The 20,078-nt window shown below is 49.1% G+C and overlaps 1 protein-coding gene, 2 long non-coding RNA genes and 1 other non-coding gene across 4 annotated transcripts in view; 3 read left to right on the top strand and 1 right to left on the bottom strand.

The window, feature by feature from the left end:
- Nucleotides 1-983, top strand: part of LOC119852055 (metallothionein-like) — a 41,911-nt gene extending 40,928 nt beyond the window's left edge. The window contains exons 2-3 of the mRNA XM_038392879.2: nucleotides 1-66; nucleotides 741-983. Of these exons, the coding sequence (XP_038248807.2) occupies nucleotides 1-66; nucleotides 741-835 (161 nt within the window). The 3' untranslated portion in view covers nucleotides 836-983. The remainder of the gene's footprint in view (nucleotides 67-740) is intronic.
- The window catches only part of LOC122458567, a 93,753-nt gene extending 81,432 nt beyond the window's left edge, over nucleotides 1-12,321 (bottom strand). The window contains exons 1-2 of the long non-coding RNA XR_006278612.1: nucleotides 12,251-12,321; nucleotides 4,475-4,482 (exon numbers count right to left, since the gene is read on the bottom strand). This is a non-coding gene — a long non-coding RNA (uncharacterized LOC122458567). The remainder of the gene's footprint in view (nucleotides 1-4,474; nucleotides 4,483-12,250) is intronic.
- Nucleotides 5,152-19,807, top strand: LOC122458569. Its single transcript, XR_006278614.1, has 3 exons — nucleotides 5,152-5,485; nucleotides 9,010-9,014; nucleotides 19,767-19,807. It is a non-coding gene; the product is annotated as an uncharacterized LOC122458569 (long non-coding RNA).
- On the top strand, nucleotides 13,772-13,935 carry LOC119852358. Its single transcript, XR_005291626.1, has one exon. It is a non-coding gene; the product is annotated as a U1 spliceosomal RNA (small nuclear RNA).
- Nucleotides 19,808-20,078: the final 271 nt, after the last annotated feature.

The raw sequence follows: 20,078 nt of genomic DNA, 5'->3' as shown, positions 1-20,078 counted from the left end.
GTCGCTCCTGTACCTGTGCTGATTCCTGCAAATGCAAAAATTGCAAGTGTACCTCTTGCAAAAAGAGTGAGTATTTTCCCCCCCTTTTAAAAATGTTTGTTGCCCGCCTTTCTGAGACTGAGACGAATGAGGGTTTGGTCACTGGCTTCCATGGCAGCAGTATGGAGACTGGAATATAGAAGCTAGAATTTCTGGCCCAGATGTAGCATAACAATTAAGCGTGGGCTCAACTTTTGTCTGTGGGAGTTGGGGCTCTGCTTTCTGGGCCTGCTGCAAAGCCCATGAAAGGGAACGTGAGTCTTGCCTTTCATTTCGGTGGGAAGTTGGGAGCAGGCTGCAAGTGCTTTGCTGACTGGGGATGGATTTAAGCATATGCTTTAAAATGAGCAGGTGCTTTGCTGAAGCAGGGCTTCTGTTCTTAAACTGTATACTTGCTTTCCAAGTGTAGGCCTGAAAGGTGGAATCAGTGTCCTTTCCATAAGTATAATTTGTAAAAACTTCTGTTCTTTCCACCGCAACCATTTGTTTGCATTTTGTTTTTTGTACGTAGAGTGTTCTTAACAAAACTGTTGGGTCAGATAAAGGATTCTGACCTATTTTATAAAGTATAGTTCACAGCATGCTTTCGTTCCTTGTCTCATCCATGTTGAACTTACTTAAATTCTTACAGGGGAGGGTGGTTGTTGTTGGTGTTTTGTCTGGCATCTCCAATAATCTTGTCTTGATTTTTATCTTTTCAGGTTTTTGCTCCTGTTGCCCAGCTGGATGCAATAATTGTGCCAAGGGTTGTGTCTGCAAAGGTCTAGCATCCGGGAAATGTAGCTGCTGTTCCTAAAATGGCTATTTTCTGTTCTCCTGTAAATATTCTGTATGAAAGGCAAAACTAATTTTGTTTGTAGTGTAGCAATGACTATTTTGTACCTTTCACAGAAATGTCGATTTGAGGTTAAATGAAAATAAAGGCCATGACTGGAGAAATGTAATGCCCGATTTACTCAGCATGTTCATTCAATTTGGTGATTTCCAGCTTGCAAGACTAAACCCCTGTTCAGAGTTTAGTTCTTGCACAGGGTGTTAGCAGCACATCTCATGGGAGCATTAACAAGAGCCCGGAGACTAAAGCTTCATGCATGAGCTGCAGCAGTGATTTGGCTTTGCTTTTGCCAGCAGAGCTTCAGGCAAAAGGAGACGTTTTCAAACACAATATTTCTTCAGTGGTGGCTCAGAGTTGTTTTTGCGTCTTGGTAGGAAGGGGAAGCAGCCTAGGAATCGCTGTGTCTAGAACACAGGGCCTAGGTCTGCAAGCTGCTGACCCTCAATTCATTGTGCCAAATTCAGAGAGAGTCCAATGCAGAGACTTTCAGGATGGGAGGAGTGAAGTCCAAACTGCCGTAACATACCTTCATCCTGATTTCTTAACACATATATTGCGTCAACGTGGGGCCTGTCTATACTGCCACTTCCAAATGCATTGATACCCAGCTAGTGACAGGGCTGGCTCAGAACATCTTTTGTGTCTACGTATCAGGGTTAGTAGCTGCAGCAGCTTACCCTATCCCCCCAGGCTGGAAACATGGCTGTTTTCCTGTAACCAGGCCCCAATGCTTTACAATCACGATAGGCTCCCCAACTCTGCAGGCGTAACTGGTCTGGCTTTCAGCTTGCTGCACTCGGCCAGGCTGTCCCAGACGTGGTTGCTGTAGGTGTTGCTCTGTATGTATGTCCTGTAGGCACTCTATTCACATGAGGCCCCATGGGCAAGCGGCCCAGAATGCAACAATACAAATGCAACCAGCCACAAGGGTAGACATGGACATACAAAGGTTAAGGGAAAATAGCTGACTTAGCTCCAGTCTCAGAAATTAAAAACCTGGGCCTCTTTAGAAATTGTACGTCTCTAACTGTGTTGGAAGGAACAGTGGCTTAATTGTTCCTAGATCATCATAGGAGGGCTTGTAGGCTTCCTGGTCGCTTGTCTGGGGCTTGCAGCCACCTTGGAGGTTGCACGCGTACCCGTTTGTCAGCAGTGGGACTTCTAAAGTAAAATGACCCAGCAAGTAGTTACTGTAGCCAGAGGAAAAGCCATTCCCCGGGCTGGATTTTTACCGACGTGGGAGAAATGACTATGAGAAGGAGAGGGGAGCTAGCTGAGAAAGAGTGACCATGTGCAACTGCAAGGAATTGGAGGAGGGAGCAGGGCAGCCCAAGGATATGAGATTTCAGGATGGCAGACTGGGGTATTAAGAAATCTAGTGAGGAGGGTGCACTGGGAGAAAGGATAAAAAATCTACCACTTTAGAAAATGGCCATCTAAAGCGTGTGCAGTGCTCAGATGCTCCAGTAATGGGGGCCATAAAAGTATCTAAGTAGAATTTGAGCCTTGATGCTGCAGCAAAGAAGGCCTATGTCATTTTGGACTCCACATATGGAAGGAGGCTGGGGCCTCTTTCCCCCTCTGGGGTGCTAGGTGTCTCTGGGGAAGCCGCATTGTTGATTGTTGCTTGCATGCTCCCTTCTAAACTGTTCGAATTGAAGACGTCTTCCCATTGCACCTGGCCCGAGTCCATCTCCTAATTGTTGCTGCTCAGCAATTCCATAGCCTGGCTGGCCAAGGAAAGTGAGGTCTAACACTCAACTCTGACATTGCTAGTCTGTTTATCTTCACAACATCCCTGTCAGGGCAGGGCTGCGCTATTATCCCCACCGTATAGATGGGAAACTGAGGCCCAGAGAGACAAAGTGACTAAGGCCTTGTCTCCAGTAAAAAAATTCAGTCAACCTAAGTTAGGTCAATGTACAGCCACCACAGTAATTACTGTGATGGTTCACGTCCACACTATGACCCCCTGTGGTGGTACATGTCCTCCCCAGGAGCACTTCCACCAACATTAACTGTGTGGGGTATTGTGGGACACTGGAGCCCCTGGCCCAGGCATGTGTGGGTCAGGCTGTCAGCCCTGGGGTGGTCGGGCTCCCGCTGACAGCCAACAGGCGATGTAAGTAAGGCAGTGTCTACACACACATTGCATCAACCTAATGACATCGACCTAAGCACTACACCTCTCGTGGAGGGGGCGTTCTTAGATCAGTGTAGTGGGCAAGGGACATCAGCGGGAACAACGCTGCAGTGTTGACACTGATAGAGTTAGGTTGACACAAGATGCCTTACGTCCACCTAACTGTAGTTCAGACCAAGCCTAAGGAAATCTGTGGCAGAGCAGAAAACTAGACCTAGATCTCCCAAGTGGCACCCTTAACCATTGCACCATCCTTCCTCTCAAAGGCTAGCTTCTAGGTAACATTATCAGCCCTCGGGCTCTTTCAAGATTACAACCTCCCAGGTGCTCCCTCCGGGTGACTATGCTAGATATGAGCTGGCAGTACCGTAAGGCACGAATGCAATACTGGGCTGCGTGTCACCAGACAGGGAGAAGGTAGCTCCCTACCTCACACCATGTGGAATATTGTGTTCAGGCCAGAGCCCCTCGCTACTGGAAAGATAGTAAAGAATTGGAGGGAGCTCTGAGAAGAGAAACAAATTAATCAGGAGGCTGGAGGGGGTCTGGTTTCTGAGGAAAGACTGGAAATGTGGTTCAATACATAGAACTGGGCAAAGGGATGGCTAAAGTGGGGTGGGTGGGCATGAGGAAATGCTGCTAGTAGCTGAAGGGTGTCAACCCCAAGGAAGGAAAGGGATTGATGTTAAAAGTTTCTGTGTCCAGCTAAAGATGCTGCAGTGCTCCCACTTCTGCAGTTTAAGAAAATGATGTCATCAATCTTATCGATATGTGTTAGCTCTGTAGATACATTAAGTGGCTGTTGAAGGGGGAGGGAGATTGCGGAGTTGCCATGTGGTGGGGGTTGCATGGGGCTTATTTTGTGGAGGTGGCAGAACTGCTGGAGTTTTGCATTTCAAAGGTGGTCACCCTACTCGTGGTTGCGTGGGATAATGAAGGAAAAGCCACAACTGACAGGTCAAATAGTACCCGGATAGTGGGTTTAGCCATTTTGGGGCACCAATCGTGCAACACCTCAGGCTAATTTTCCAGGGCACTGAGCATCCCCAGTTCCCACTGACTAATATTCAGCCCCAACGTTCCTCTTCTTCATTTCCTCCTATCGCCCTCTGGGTGCTCCCTGTGTACTGTGCTCAATAATCCCGTTCCTTCCTTAGGGTTTACACCCTTCAGCTACTAGAAGCATTTCCTCATGCCCACCCATCCTACTTAGCCATCCCTTCACCCAGTTCTATGCATTGAACCACATTTCCAGTCTTTCCTCAGAAACCAGACCCCCTCCAGCCTCCTTCCATATGTGGAGTCCAAAATGACATCGGCCTTCTTTGCTGCAGCATCAAGGCTCAAACTCTACTTAGGTACTTTTATGGCCCCCATTACTGGAGCATCTGAGCACTGCACACGCTTTAGCTGGCCGTTTTCTAAAGTGGTAGATTTTATCCTTTCTCCCAGTGCACCCTTCTCACTAGATTTCTTAATTCCCCAATCTGCCATCCTGAAATCTCACCCCCAGGGCGGTGAGTGCAACCCCCGGTCCCTCCCACCCAGCGTGCGGTGCACAGTGCGATTCCCGCACAGACCCCCCCCCCCCCCGGGCGGTGAGCGCCACCCCCAGCCCCACTCGCCCGGAGTGCGGAGCACGGTGCGATTCCCGCACAGACCCCCCCAGGGCGGTGAGTGCAACGCGTATCCTTAATGTGATGGTTCTTTTATTTCTCTCAGCGGGACCATCGCACTAGATGGCCTGGGGGGCTCGAACGGATCAGGGCCAGCTGTAGGGTTCACACAGGTGCTGGGAAGAAGGGTGCTCGGGGGCTGCCTCACCTCCTGCCTTGAAGTGGTTTCAATCATATGCAGGGTTTACAGTGCATTCAATGGCTCTCAGCCCCCCTGATTTCTTGCTGGCCGAAGCTGCGTCTGTGGTAGGAAATGGGCACGTTTGGGATCACCTCACCAGGCCTGCCTAGGGGCTGTAACAGCCCAGAATCTCCACAGGACTCTGTGGGCCTGTGTCACCCTGGCCTGAACCCTGGGACCTGCATGCTGGGGGTGCCAGGAGGAGCATAGTGTGGCCACACACAATTTTGGCCCCTCTATGCTACATGGTGGTAACAATGGGAAAGTGCCAGTGGCAGCAGGGATCGGGGTTTTCACCATCATGTCATCTCATACTCTAACAGGGTTACATGGCAGGGTGGTGAAAACATCAGGGTCCCGTTTGCACTACAACTTCCAGTGGTGCCTCACTGGTGGTGAATTATGCCTACCAGGCGTGCTAGTGTGCAATCAAGTGCCCTCCCCCTTCACTGTGGCACTATGAGCAAAAGGGTGCAAAATGGCAGATGCTTCTTTGGCCACCGACCCAATTGGTTGAAACCCATCAGCCATTAGCTCAGAAGCAAATCCACACATTTCCTGTCACACATTTACCCCAGTTCTCAGAAACTGCAAAAATAACTATACAAGGTGTGGTGGTAAACCCAGGACAAACAGCTACAAAGTAGGGCTGGGGGTAATAATCAATCCCAGAAGGTTAAAAGGCCCCTCCCTATCTATTGAGAAAAGTTAACCACAGGTTAATAAGGTTTAGCTGAAAAGGGGTTGCTAGAGAACCAATTAGGTTCAGCTGACTCCAACGGCTTGAGACCTTTTTAAATTCTCCCCTGTTAGGAAGGGACAGCAGTGTGAGTGCGGATACTTGCTAGCTCCTTCAGCAAGACACTGAACCTTTCCAGGAAGGGAGGCTGCATCCCCTTCCAAAGGGGAAAGGAAAACAGGCACAAGAGACTGACTGTGGAAATGTATAGCCTGACCCTGTGTCACCTAGACGGACTGCCTTCCCAAACCTGTGTCTCCACGGCTAAAAAGAAGTGGGCCTGCTGAGGAGAACAAGATACTTTGCCATAAAGGTTATGAGCAAACCAGTGGATCTTTTACATGCCAGCAGTCGGGGTATTTATGTTTGCTCTGTTTGCATCCTTCAGGACTTTCTCTGCATTCAGAAACATTGGGCGGTGAGCGGCTCTCATTTCCTCACTATCTGTCATTCCAAGACTGTCTCCACATCCACAGGTATACAGTTTTCCTACAGGGAAATGAATCAGCCGTTTTAGCCAGGAGCAGAGTGTAGGAGTGGGCATAGGGCACAGACGGCAGGATTGGACGTAGAGTCTGAGTTACATTCACCCTGTTGTAAATGAGCTTTTATTCCACTGAGATCAATTAAAGACTGGACTGTGGTATCTTTACCCTCATGGAGTAGTACCCTCGTCCTCGAACGCTTACAGAGTAAGATGCTATTTGACTATTTGAGAACAAGTGCTTCACATGTGCTATGGACCCCTACCCAGAAAAACAGCAAAGCACATTTACCTTTGAGAACAAGAGAAATCCCATTGATTTTAAGAGTTGATCATTCATATTACAGTAGGATCAGGACCCTGTGGCGCTAGGCGCTGTACATCTACATATAAGAGACAATCCCTGTCGGTTAGAGACAAGACAGAGAAAGGGTGGGAGGGAAAACAGGCCCAGAGCGGTGAAGTGACTTATCCAAGGATGTACAGCAGGTAAGTGGCAGAGCTAGGAATAGCACCTGCTTCTCCTGACCTTTAGTCCAGAGCCCCCATCAAGCAAACCACACCTACAATGTACATGTTCAGCATGCATCTCAGAGCTTTGCTGGACCCGTTCACTTGTATCACGTGGCCTTGTCTGGAAGTTGTAATTAATATACCCCAGGATTCCTTTTTGCAAAAACCTGTACTGAGCAAAAGGAGAACTGATACACATAATACGCTTGTATCTGGAAATATGATTCACCTTATGTCATACATCCAAAGGATCTGTACTACGCCCCAGCATTTAAATAATGCTTTAGAGGAACCCCTTCTGTGTGCCAGCCCCTAAGGGGCCTCCCTCTTCCTTAAGGGTAGGCTATGTGGTCTCAATGCCTCTGAGACCAAGCCTCTGTGCTCCCACACGCCTGTTTCACACCGTGAGCTCTGCCCAGTGAGCCCAAGTGAGAGAGACGCCTGGATAGAGACTTTGACTCTCTTCAGGGACCAATGCACCTCGGCAAGTATTGGTAGAGCCCTGCATGGATATAAAATTGGTACCCACATCGATCCGCAAACATGGTCCATGGCTATAGAGCATCTAGCCAGAAATCTGAAGGGCTCTAAGTATCGTCAGTGACACCTGGCAGCTTTTTCCAAACAGAGCAAGGTTTATTAGGCAACTGGAACATAGTCCATGCTCGCCGAGCCAGCATAATCAGCCGGCCAAGATGCTATGGAATCCATTTCTGGCCCTGCCTCTCTGTGTCAGTCCCAGGTGAGAGTCCATTGTCGAACTCCTGCAGACCCATGCTGAGCTCACATGTTCGGCCTGCCGGAGATTCCTGTGGATAGGTGTCAGTTGCTCAGTCCTTGGGGCATCCATTGTCTTTGTGGACCCTCCATTGGCATGGGTTGGTTGCAGCCAGCACTTTAATAACCCATTCGTTCAAGGCCAGTGACCCAACACCTCATCTCTCCTGCCATGCCCCAAGAGCAGATTTAACACTTCTGCAATGGGTAACGATGCAAAGTACAGAGGAAACTGAGGTACCCATAGGCAGCATAAAAATATTACAGAAAGTTTCTATTTCATCACAGCTTGTCTACAAAGCTCTCTGCAGCTGAATGAGGAGCTTGCGTGTTACAGCAAGGTGAGTGTGACATCATTAAATAACCAGATGGGTAACAGAGTAGCAGCCGTGTTAGTTTGTATTCGCAAAAAGAAAAGGACGACTTGTGGCATCTTAGAAACTAACAAATTTATTTGAGCATTAGCTTTGGTGAGCTACAGCTCACTTCATCGGATACATGGGTAAACATGGGTAATCATCCCAAAGGTGTTTAACAGCCACATACAGGAGCTTTAAGCAAGGTCAGGTAGTAAGAGTGTCTACAGCAGTGCTCACTGAGTGCATATTTGCTGATGAACATCACTTCGTTCTGCTTGGACAAAAGAGAGGGAAGAAAAATCCAAGTGTTTGCTTAGGTACCCAAGCAGTGATTGCGATTCACAACGCAGAGGACATGAAAAAAGACACACTGTACCAGGGATTAATTACATCACTCCCAAAGAGTTTCAAGGAGATTAACAGAAAATCAGACCTTTTCTCCCAAAGTCAGAGTATTGAGCCAACCCATAATGGGAAAGACGAACGGAGAAAACTCGCTATGTGGGAATTGCCATCAGAAGTCGAAAGGGCTTAGTCTAAATGCCAGACATGAGACAGGAAGGTTAGGAAGAGAAAGGGTGGAAAAGAATCTTAACTCCTGGAGGTGGAAGTTCCATTTTTCCAGGAGCAAATCACCATAATTGCCAAATATGCTAGTGTAACACAATGGGTGTAGGTTCCACTAGTTAGGATAAACATGTATTAGAGATATCGACCGTTGGCCTTCAGGGAGTAAGGCAGACCCTGCCTGCCTGAGGTTATTCAGAGTTAGTGTGCAAAGGTTACAGTCAGGACCCTGTGTGTACTGTGTGGCGCAAGGTGTCACGAACTACATCTGTATTCCTCACTCGTGGTCCAGCAAGGGCTCCGTCTCCTCAGCTTTCACCTCTCGTGTGTCTCTCTCCCTTCTGATCAGGGTTTTCCCAGGCACAGTCCACTGCCTATACTGTGAATGCCCCAGCAACCCAGGCTACTCTCTGCTTTGTCTCCAGCGGCGATACACAGTGTAATTGCCTATAGTTGTAAGTTACCACATAGCTCTTTCTAAGCAAGCACATTTGTTCTTCAGGTGAAAGCATTACAGAGAAAAGACTTTACAACAATAAAAGAACCCAAGTGCGTGCCAATAAGCTTACCAGAAATCACCCCCCACTTCAACTAGGGCTCTGGTAAGAGTCAGTGCTTCAAACCCCACCGTGGGGGGGTTTTATGGTTACAAGTTCATAACAGCTGTTAGCTCAGAACAAGAGCCCCCGTGAATAGGTCAAGTCCTTCAAATCCGTCTCAGGAAGGATTGGGGCCTCCCTTGGTCAGACGGTCCTGTCCATTTGCTGGATCAGAAAGAAGGCCCCAAGTCGGTTTAAATTCAGATTATTTGTCCAAGAACCCTTTGTTTGTCTGTTGGTCTCTAGGGAATCCAGTGTGAACCAGTATATGTAAGCCTGTCCAGGTGGGGGTACCTCTTGGGAGGTGAATTTGCCCAATCACTCCCCACTGTTCGGAGCTCCTGGGGGGCTGCGGTCCCTCTCCCCCAGGGAATTAAACACAGACCTTGGCGTACAATGAAACACAAACTCAGGGGTGAAATTAAGTCGAGTGACTTACCGGTACTCTGGGCCAGCTCTGGTCCCCAGAAGGGGTGGGGCTGAGGGGGGTCAGAGCCAACCCACCCTGTAAGGTAAGTGCCCCCCTCCTTCACGCTCCTCCTCTCCCTGCCCGCTCCCCCACCGGGGTAGCAGCAGCAGCACCGGGCTCTGGGTGCTATTTAAAGGGCCCAGAGCTCCCCTGCTTCTATTGCCCTGGTCCTTTAAATACCCCCAGAGCCCTGGAGTAGCGGCGGTGGGGCTCCGGCAGCTATTTAAAGGCTCTGGGTGGTAGAAGCAGGGGAGTCCCTTTTAAATAGCTGCCGGAGCCCCGCAGCCGCTAACCTAGGGCTCCAGCAGCAGGGCTCTGGAGGAAATTTAAAGGGCCTTGGGCTCCAGCCACTGCTAGGAGCCCCAGGCCCTTTTAAATTGCCCCCTGGGGAAGCCGGGCTTCCCCAGTACGGTGCACCAGCTCTTGCCAGTAAGCTCTACTGGGGCGTACCGGCTTACTTTCACCTCTGCATAAACTTAATGTAGTAAGGTCTCCCAAAGACTTTACAGAAAATTGCCGTATCTGTCATACAGCGATCACAAATTCTGCAGCCAGGATCTCTCCATACATAATACCCATGGTTAATGTGCTACAAAACTCCATCTACAATATAACTACCATTACTATTTGTCCCAGATGTAAGGTCCCAGGTCACCATTGAGGTGGAGGTGTTGTGCCTTGTGTGGGAAAATGATGGATTGATCCAAGTCTCACTGAATGCTGCCAGAAACTGTGTCAACTGGGTGACGTTGACGATTGATTTAATGACTGTAATGTCACAATAAGCCCGTTGATGTGCCCCTCCCCCATGGCTGTTATAGACATTGCAGTTTTTAAACCAGAGGCTGGGGGAAAGCCAACAGGTACAGAGGAGCATGTGGTTTGGACAGAGACATCCTTAGACAATTTCCATTAATAGATCCTCCCCTATGTCCTAGTAATGAGGAGAGGATGGAAGATGATAAAATACAGGTCGGATCTGATTAGAAACAGTCACATGAAAAAAAGTCTCATTCAATTAGATCATGAGACAGGTACCAGCCCGAGGGGAACATCTACCCTGCTAGTTTTACCCCATAGTACGAGCCCTGCACGCCTGAGTCAGTTGACCCGGGCTCTGAGATTTGCTGCTGCAGGCCTTGGGATTTTTTGCAGTGTAGACATAATCTCACAAATCAGTCGGCCTCGGGTCAGCAAGCACTCAGGACCTGGGTCTTAAGACCCTGCTAAGGGGGGTGGGTTCAGCAGTGACTTGGCTGGACCATGTAACAAGCACTCTATTGCCAACTGCAAAAATCCACTTCTACCTTCCCTGAGTATATGCACCCACCACCCCATTCACTCCGCAGCCTGTGTAACCATTCAGTGCTAAAATATATACACCGCCATCCTGCACTCCTGCTCAGACCTCTATAGGTGTCATCCTGCTACTTCTTCCCTGTTTTTAAAGCCAGTAAACAAGCATCACTCTTCCCTCTCATTCATCCTCAGCGTAACTCTTTCACCGCCAGCCTACATCCACACTCTCCCCTGCCTTTCTTGTCCCAGGTATAACTCTTTTCAGATAACGATATTGACATCCATTGTCAAGTGCTTTCAGATCTCCTGATGAAAAGCCAAGTGGGAATTGTTATTTTTCAGTACCAGAGTGCAAGCACTAGTTCCCTCTCCTTCCCATTCACTGAGCATTAGGGACACAAGAAATAATCCTAATACAATGTTTAAAGATCGCTGTAACATTCCTAAACCAGTTTCCCAGGGGCATACGTGGCATATGTAGACTACGTGATAGTGGAAAGGTTTAATGGGCACTCGTTAGTGAGGAAAGAATCATAGAATCATAGAATCATAGAATATCAGGGTTGGAAGGGACCCCAGAAGGTCATCTAGTCCAACCCCCTGCTCAAAGCAGGACCAAGTCCCAGTTAAATCATCCTAGCCAGGGCTTTGTCAAGCCTGACCTTAAAAACCTCTAAGGAAGGAGATTCTACCACCTCCCTAGGTAACGCATTCCAGTGTTTCACCACCCTCTTAGTGAAAAAGTTTTTCCTAATATCCAATCTAAACCTCCCCCATTGCAACTTGAGACCATTACTCCTCGTTCTGTCATCTGCTACCATTGAGAACAGTCTAGAGCCATCCTCTTTGAAACCCCCTTTCAGGTAGTTGAAAGCAGCTATCAAATCCCCCCTCATTCTTCTCTTCTGCAGACTAAACAATCCCAGCTCCCTCAGCCTCTCCTCATAAGTCATGAGGGAAAGGAATGAGTGAGGCATGTTGTCCCAAAAGAATGCCCATAAGACCGAAATAACAAGTCGCACTCACCTGGGGGAGTCACTCGCATATCACACTCACCTCGGGGGGAGTCACTCGTGTCGTGCCCACCTCGGGGGGGTCACTCGTGTATCGTACCCATCTCGGGGGGGGTCACTCGTGTGTCGCACCCACCTTGGAGGGGTCACTTGTGCGTTGCACCCACCTCGGGGGGGTCACTCACAGATCACACTCACCTCAGGGGAGAACCTTGGGGGGGTTCTCTCGCGTATCACACTCACCTCGGGTGGAGTCACTTGTGTGTCGTGCCCATCTCGGGGAGGTCACTCGTGTCTCGTACCCATTTCGGAGGGGTCACTCATGTGTCGCACCCACCTAGGAGGGGTCACTCGTGTGTCGCACCCACCACGGGGGGTTCATTGGTGCATCGCACCCACCTTGGGGAGGGTCACTCATGTGTCACACCCACATCCGGGGGGGTCACTTGTGTGTCGCACCCACCTCGGGGGGGTTCGCTCATGTATCGCGCCCACCTCCGGGGGGGGTCACTCGTGTATCAAATCCATTACCGGGGCGGGTCACTGGTGTATTGCACCCACCTCTGGGAGGGTCACTCGTGTATCGCACCCACCTCAGGAAGGGTCACTCGTGTATCGCACCCACCTTAGGTGAGGTCACTGGTGTATCGCACCGTCCTCTGGGGGAGTTACTTGCATATCGCACCCACCTCGGGGGTGGGCGTCACTCTGTTACATGGACAAAACTGCACAGGATCGTTTCAGGGGACAAGACAAGTTGTCATGTTTATTATAACAAAATTTGATTTATGACCAATAACTAATATCTAATACCTATGTATGTATACACACACACACACATACACACACCTCCCAAATGTTCTACAGCTGCTGTATAGTTACCAGTCCTGAATGTAGCTTGAGTTCGTGGCTTGGGTTCGCAGCTTGTGGCGGCTAACTGGCCAGGAAAGCCGGGCACAAGGAAGGGCTGGGTCTCTGTTGGGCACCGATGCCCTTCCATGTTGGCAGCAGAATGTTACCCTCCAAAGTCTTCCATCTCACCCATCCTTTTTGTAGGCTTTAGTTTGAATCCAGAGTCTATAGGTCTTGCTGTGTCACGCTGCCTCTGGGTTCGGTGTGACTGATCACCCATCAGTTGCAGACATGACTTTCAGCCTAGGACCTGGCTTTGATGTTTCTTCAATTGTACTTTTGTTCTTTTCTTTTCAGGGTGGACTCTTCTTGCTTTGTCACGGCTTTTGTCTGCATCTTCAGCCCTTGGTGTTTACGCTTTATTTCATCAGGACAGGCTGGGGCTGGAGGTTGATGCCATCATCCATCCATACCTCATTCCCACATCTAAAGTACACGAATCAGATTACAGCAGGGTTTTGTAAAAATGAAGTGAGCATTTTAAAATGGGTTACAACATGGACACGTGTAAGGAATGGCAAACAGGGAGCAGAAGTTACAATCTTGAAGCCCTGCAAGTTTTAGTGATTTAAGCAGAAATTGGATTGAAAGTGAAACTCAATTAGCCAGTTATTGGGGTACCTGGTTTTATGAATGAATGTAGTTTCATTCATAAAACTTTTCTTATGAAGTTATATTAATAAAGTGAACAATTAAAAAAAATTTCATTGATCAGTTCTACAAGTCGTGCGTCGCACCCACCTTCGGGGGGTCACTCACATGTCACGCCCACCTCTGGGTGGTCACTCGTGTGTCGCACCCACCTCTGGGGGGTCACTGGTGTATTGCACCCACCTCGGGGGGGTCACTCGTGCCTCTAGGGTGGGGGAAGCGAAACGCAGCATCTCCCCCACCCCCGGCAGAGGCGGGGCCATGATACCGGCTGTTCCTGGGTCTCTCCGGGAGCCTGGACCCTGGGACGGGCCGGCTACGGCTCTAGGGCAGCCAGACACTGGCGCGTTACTGAGGTTGGGGACAGCTCGGCCCCCCTGCCGGGGGGGAGCGGCCCCTGCAGAGGCAGTGGGGGTCAGTGTGGGCGGGGTCGGCGGGCAGGGTGCGGCGGGCCTCACCGTGGGTTGAGAGTGCGGGGCGAGTACGGGCGGGTGGCAGCTGGGCAGTGGGAACTCATACTTACCTGGCAGGGGAGATACCATGATCACGAAAGTGGTTTTCCCAGGGTGAGGCTCATCCATTGCACTGCGGGTGTGCTGACCCCTGCGATTTCCCCAAATGTGGGAAACTCAGCTGCACCATTTGTGGTAGTGGGGGGCTGCGTTCACGCTCTCCCCGACACGCGGTCAAAGGCAGAGAGAAAAGCTCCGGGAGGATTGTTCAGAGCACGCTAGGTTTTACCCACAGCTTTGTCCCGCACGTTCCTCCAGGAGGGCTTAGCCCCTGCGCCCTGTCTCGGCTCAAGGGGAGCTCCCTGGCTGCTTTGTTCTCTTTTCTACTGCTTGCAAGTAGCCCTTGGCGCGCTTGGAAACTTTAGCTTACAACAATCTGTGTTTTCGGCTGCTCTGTTAATTGGAGGTTGGGCTGCCGGCTGCTTTGTTGTTTTCCCTTCCTTCCCTGGGCTTTTGGATCGGGCCTACTCGCTAGTCTGCCTTTGGGGGCCTTGGACCACTGCCTTCTTTTGCCCTATGGGGAGCTGCCTGGCTGCCCTGCCTCTTTCCCTGCTTGCAGCTTTTTGCCCATCCCTCCTTCTTGGGCTCTTCCTCCTCTGACGGGAGGATGGCCTGTCAAAAATGCCTGTCTCACCTGGTCCCCTCATTTAACATGCAGGCTCGCCCCCTGCCCTGGGGACGGTTTGGCTTTTGCTGTCTGTTCTTTCTCTTGGCTGCAACCCTGTCTGTGCTACAGAGACTAGGCTGGCACAACCCCATGGTGGAGGAGGTCTTTCTGTCGCTTTAGGCCCACCGCCTCCCCGAATGCCCTTAGCTATGCTGGGGGTTAGGTCGGTGTAGCCGTGTCGCCCAGGAGTGGGTTTCCCTTTTACACACCCCTGACGGACGGAGCTATTTTGACTTAACTGTTCAGCACGCACCAACCCTCAGGCCTGGTCTGCACGGGGAACGTAAGTCGGCACAGCTACATCAGTCCGGGCCATGGACGGAAGAATTCTTCCGTCAACCTCGCTCCCACCTGTCGGGGAGGTGGATGGCCTATGCCAACAAGAGAAACTCTCTTCTGGACCCTTCTCCCCAAACAGAAGGGCACTGTCCCTGGAGACTCTGCTGGTTAAAAAAAGAGAAATAGTTTAACTGCATTTCTGCGTGAGAAGGTTGACTTTGTATTGCTTCCCTTGTGTCTCCTTATAGCAGTTTGTGTTCTGAAATCTTTAGGATTTTACTTCATTTATGATGAAATCTGCTTGTAACTTTATTCTAATTTTGAATGAGGAACTAGACAAGAGCTTTTTTGTGTGTTGTCGGAGGATTGTTTAAAAACCTGCGATTCGACTTTCTGCTGCCTTTCCATTAAATTGCCTCTAAAGGCCCACTTCAAACCTCCACTTCCCACATAACTCTCTCCAACATACAGTCCTCAGGCATACATAAGATACTTAGCAACAAGAAGAAAGTCAAGGAAAGTGGGGGCCCCTTACTGAATGAGGGAGGCAACCTAGTGACAGAGGATGTGGAAAAAGCTAATGTTCTCCATGCTTTTTTTGTCTCTGTCTTCATGAACAAGGTCAGCTCCCAGACGACTGCACTGGGCAGCACAGCCTGGGGAGGAGGTGACCAGCCCTCTGTGGAGAAAGAAGTGATTCGGGACTATTTAGAAAAGCTGGATAGCACAAGTTCATGGGGCCAGATGCGCTGCTTCTGAGAGTGCAAAAGGAGTTGGCGGATTGATTGCAGAGCCATTGGCCATGATCTTCGAAAACTCATGGCGATCGGGGGAGGTCCCGGACGACTGGAAAAAGGCTAATGTAGTGCCCATCTTTAAAAAAGGGAAGAAGGAGGATCCGGGGAAACTACAGGCCAGACAGCCTCAACTCAGTCCCTGGAAAAATCATAGAGCAGGTCCTCAAGGAATCAATTCTGAAGCACTTAGAGGAGAGGAAAGTGATCAGGAACAGTCAGCATGGATTCACCAAGGGCAAGTCATGCCTGACTAACCTAATTGCCTTCTATGACAAGATAACTGGCTCTGTGGATGAGGGGAAAGCAGTGGACGTGTTGTTCCTTGACATTAGCAAAGCTTTTGACATGGTCTCTCACAGTATTCTTGCCAGCAAGTTAAAGAAGTATGGGCTGGATGAATGGACGATAAGGTGGATAGAAAGCTGTCTAGATCATCGGGCTCAACAGCTAGTGATCAATGGCTCCATGTCTAGTTGGCAGCCGGTATCAAGCGGAGGGCCCCCAGGGTCGGTCCTGGGGCTGGTTTTGTTCAATATCTTCATTAATGATCTGGAGGATGGCGTGGACTGCACCCTCAGCAAGTTTGCAGATGACACTAAACTGGGAGGAGAGGTCGATACGCTGGAGGGTAGGGATAGGAGACAGAGGGACCTAGACTAATTAGAGGATTGGGCCAAAAGAAATCTGATGAAGTTCAACAAGGACAAGTGCAGAGTCTTGCACTTAGGACGGAAGAATGCCATGCACCGCTACAGACTAGGGACCGAATGGCTCGGCAGCAGTTCTGCAGAAAAGGACCGAGGGGTTACAGTGGACGAGAAGCTGGATATAAGTCAACAGTTTGCCCTTCTTGCCAAGAAGGCTAACGGCATTTTGGGCTGTATAAGTAAGGGCATTGGCAGCAGATCGAGGGACGTGATCATTCCCCTCTATTCGACATTGGTGAGGCCTCATCTGGAGTACTGTGTCCAGTTTTGGGCCCCACACTACAAGAAGGATGTGGAAAAATTTGAAAGCGTCCAGCGGAGGGCAACAAAAATGATTAGGGGGCTGGAGCACGTGACTTATGCGGAGAGGCTGAGGGAACTGGGCTTGTTAAGTCTGCGGAAGAGAAGAATGAGGGGGGATTTGCTAGCTGCTTTCAACTACCTGAAAGGGGGTTCCAAAGAGGATGGATCTAGACTGTTCTCAGTGGTAGCAGATGACAGACAAGGAGTAATGGTCTCAAGTTGCAGTGGGGGAGATTTAGGTTGGTGTGATGTTATTGACATAATCTGGGACCATATAGATCATTGTTGCAACCAAAGTCCTGTAGTGGCAGCAAATCTTACATAAAGGGGGTCAAATGAGGTGTCTAAGACAAGGTTATGGTTTGCTGGTTATGATTATGCTGTCTATCTGTGGGTATCATTTTTGTAGTTGAAGTTATGAATATTGGCTCTATACTATCTGTAGTTCAAACTTGTGCTATGCTTCTGGGGTGTCACCCAGACAAGTTGGTGTCAGCTCTGCCTAGGCCTGCTGGATGGCCCATTAAGGACCTCACCGCTACACAACGGTAAACACTGAGAGGAAGGCAGACACCCCTAGGGAGCTCAGCAAGGTATTAGCGGGGGACCCGCATATGGACAGACCTCTGAGGTGTGTTCCCAGGCCATGTGGTGGACAGCTTGTCTTTGGGACAAAGGACCAGAAAGACCACATGGCAAGAGACTATAAAAAAGCTGCTGCGCTCACTCCATTCTTGTCCTTCAATCCTGCTTTCTTACCTTCGGAGGGACTGTGCTACAACTGAAGCTTGAACAAGGCCTGAAAGACCCATTTCCAGCTGGGGATGTTCTCCAGGAGACTTGATTTTGAACCTGCACTTTCTATTCTCTCACTGCTGCAAGCCTGAAGCCAGAAACTTTGCCATCACTGTTATGTCATTGATCCATTTAACCCATCTAGCTCTCCTCCTCTATATCCTTTTCCTTTTCTGAATAAACCTTTAGATTTTAGATTCTAAAGGATTGGCAACAGCGTGATTTGTGGGTAAGATCTGATTTGTATATTGACCTGGGTCTGGGGCTTGGTCCCTTGGGATCGAGAGAATCTTTTTCCTTTTACTGGGGTATCGGTTTTCATAACCATTTGTGCCCATAATGAGTGGCACTGGTGGTGATATTGGGAAACTGGAGCGTCTAAGGGAATTGCTTGTGTGACTTGTGGTTAGCCAGTGGGGTAAAACCAAAGTCCTCTCTGTCTGGCTGGTTTGGTTTGCCTGGGTGTGCATAGAAACCCCAGCCTTGGGCTGTAACTGCCCTGCTTGAAGCAATTTGTCTTGAATTGGCACTCTCAGTTGGGTCCTGCCCAGTCGGATATTAGGAAAAGCTTTTTCACTAGGAGGGTGGTGAAGGTGTGGAATGCGTTACCTAGGGAGGTGGTGGAATCTCCTTCCTTTGCAGTTTTTAAGGTCAGTCTTGACAAAGCCCTGGCTGGGATGATTTAGTTGGGGACTGGTCCTGCTTTGAGCAGAGGGTTGGACTAGATGACCTCCTGAGGTCCCTTCCAACCCTGATAGTCTATCATTTTATGATACTTACAGTTTCACTCACTACCAGTCCAGTTCCTTGCTGATTCCTGTCTAACCACTGCACACATATGGTATACCCTCCCTACCCTGAGCTGATTCCCGACTTTTGCGCTTAGTACAGGAAAACGAGAATTGAGAGGTAAGCTGTGCAGGGAACTCTTCCTCAACTTGCACTCCACTCCCCAAGGGCCTTTTCGGGTCTTTTATGGACTCCAGGTTTCATTTGATTTCCAAGGTGTGTGGCCTCGTTAATTAGCCATCTCTCCTAATGCAGGGATCCTACCTGTCAGACCAAAGATCGATTGCCCAAAAGAGCTAAGAAACAGAAATAAAGCTGAGCAATAGGTGTTACACTTACCTGAGCATCCAGAATGGGACTGTGCCCTGGCAAGTCCAACGCTGCCGAAAGAAATCCAAAAATAAGGAGCTCATCAGGTCCCCCGGCTAGCACCCAAATCTGGTGTCTAGTCAATCTGCTGGGAAATAAGGAAAAGGAAATGAATAAAGAAGTCAGAAATAACAAGGAAATGAAGAGATTTGTTGAATGGGTTTCTGTCTGATTTACCATCTTCCCAGCTACCAATCAAAGTTAAAGACCTAAAGTCAACCTATCGGCATAAGTACAGATTATTAGATGGAAATTAAAAGGAGCTGCTGTCACAAGTGTTACGTGCCTGCAAGCAGCATGCAGACTGTTTAAAACACCGTAATTAGAGGCTTGGATGAAATGTTTGCCCTAAATCAGAAATGACAGTAGGAGGACCAGAAGAACTGGAATGATTTGGTTGGTGTTGGTCCTGCTTTCAGCAGGGGGTTGGACTAGATGACCTCCTGAGGTCTCTTCCAGCCTTAATATTCCATGATTCTAACGCCTAGATAAATGGCAGAGGAATGGAGGTAATGTTAGAGGCAAAAAGTCATCCTTCAAAATTGGGAAATCAAATCCTAGTGAGGATAACAGGAAGGTGCATGAACTCTGGCCGGTTAAGTGTCAAAGTCTAACAAGTCAGGCCAAGAAAGAATCTGAGAAGCAACGTGCTAAAGACACAAAAGTGAACCATAAGAATGTTTTTAAGTACATTAGAAGCAGGCAGCCTGCCAAAGAGGCGGTGGGGCCACGAGCTGACACAGGAGGACTCTAGGAAGACGAGGCCATTGCAGAGAAGCCCCATGAATTCTTTGCAGCGGTCTTCACTGCAGAGAACGCGCAGGAGAGTCCCACATCGGAGCTGTCCTTATTGCGTGACAAATCTGAAGTACCAGCCCAGTATAAGAGGTTTTAAAACAAATTGTTCAGTTAAACAGGAATCCGTCACCAGGACCAGATGGCATTCCACCATGGGTTCTGAGGGAACCCAGATATGAAATTGCAGAACTACTAGCCGTAGCACACAAGCTACCGCTGAGCAAGCCTCTGTTTCAGGCGACTGGCAGGTAGCTCATGTAATGCCAATTTTTAGAAATGGGCTCCAGGGGCGACCCTGGCAATTGCAGGCCAGTGAGCCTGACTTCAGTGGCGGGCAAACTGGTAGAATGATCAGGCACCCAGATAAACAGGCTGTGTTGGGAAAGGGTGAACACAGCGTTTGGAAAGGGAACTCGTGCCTCAACAATCTTCTAGAATTCTTTGAGGATCTCAACAAGCACGTGGATAAGGATGATTCAGTCAATATATTTCAGAGTAGCAGCCGTGTTAGTCTGTATTCGCAAAAAGAAAAGAGGTATCTGTGGCACCTTAGAGACTAACAAATTTATTTGAGCATAAGCTTTCGTGAGCTACAGCTCACTTCATCAGATGCATTTAGTGGAAAATACAGTGGGGAGATTTATATACATAGAGAACACGAAACAATGGGTGTTACCATACACACTGTAACCAGAGTGATCACTTAAGGTGAGTTATTACCAGCAGGAGAATGACCCCCCCAGAGGTGGGTGTGATATATGAGTGACCCCCCCGAGGTGGGAGCGATACACCAGTGACCCCCTCTG

This window comes from Dermochelys coriacea, chromosome 2 (assembly GCF_009764565.3).
Source record: "Dermochelys coriacea isolate rDerCor1 chromosome 2, rDerCor1.pri.v4, whole genome shotgun sequence".
In the NCBI taxonomy this organism is placed as follows: domain Eukaryota; kingdom Metazoa; phylum Chordata; order Testudines; family Dermochelyidae; genus Dermochelys; species Dermochelys coriacea.
Note: the sequence above shows the minus strand (reverse complement) of the source record. Positions and strands in the feature narration are given on the sequence as shown.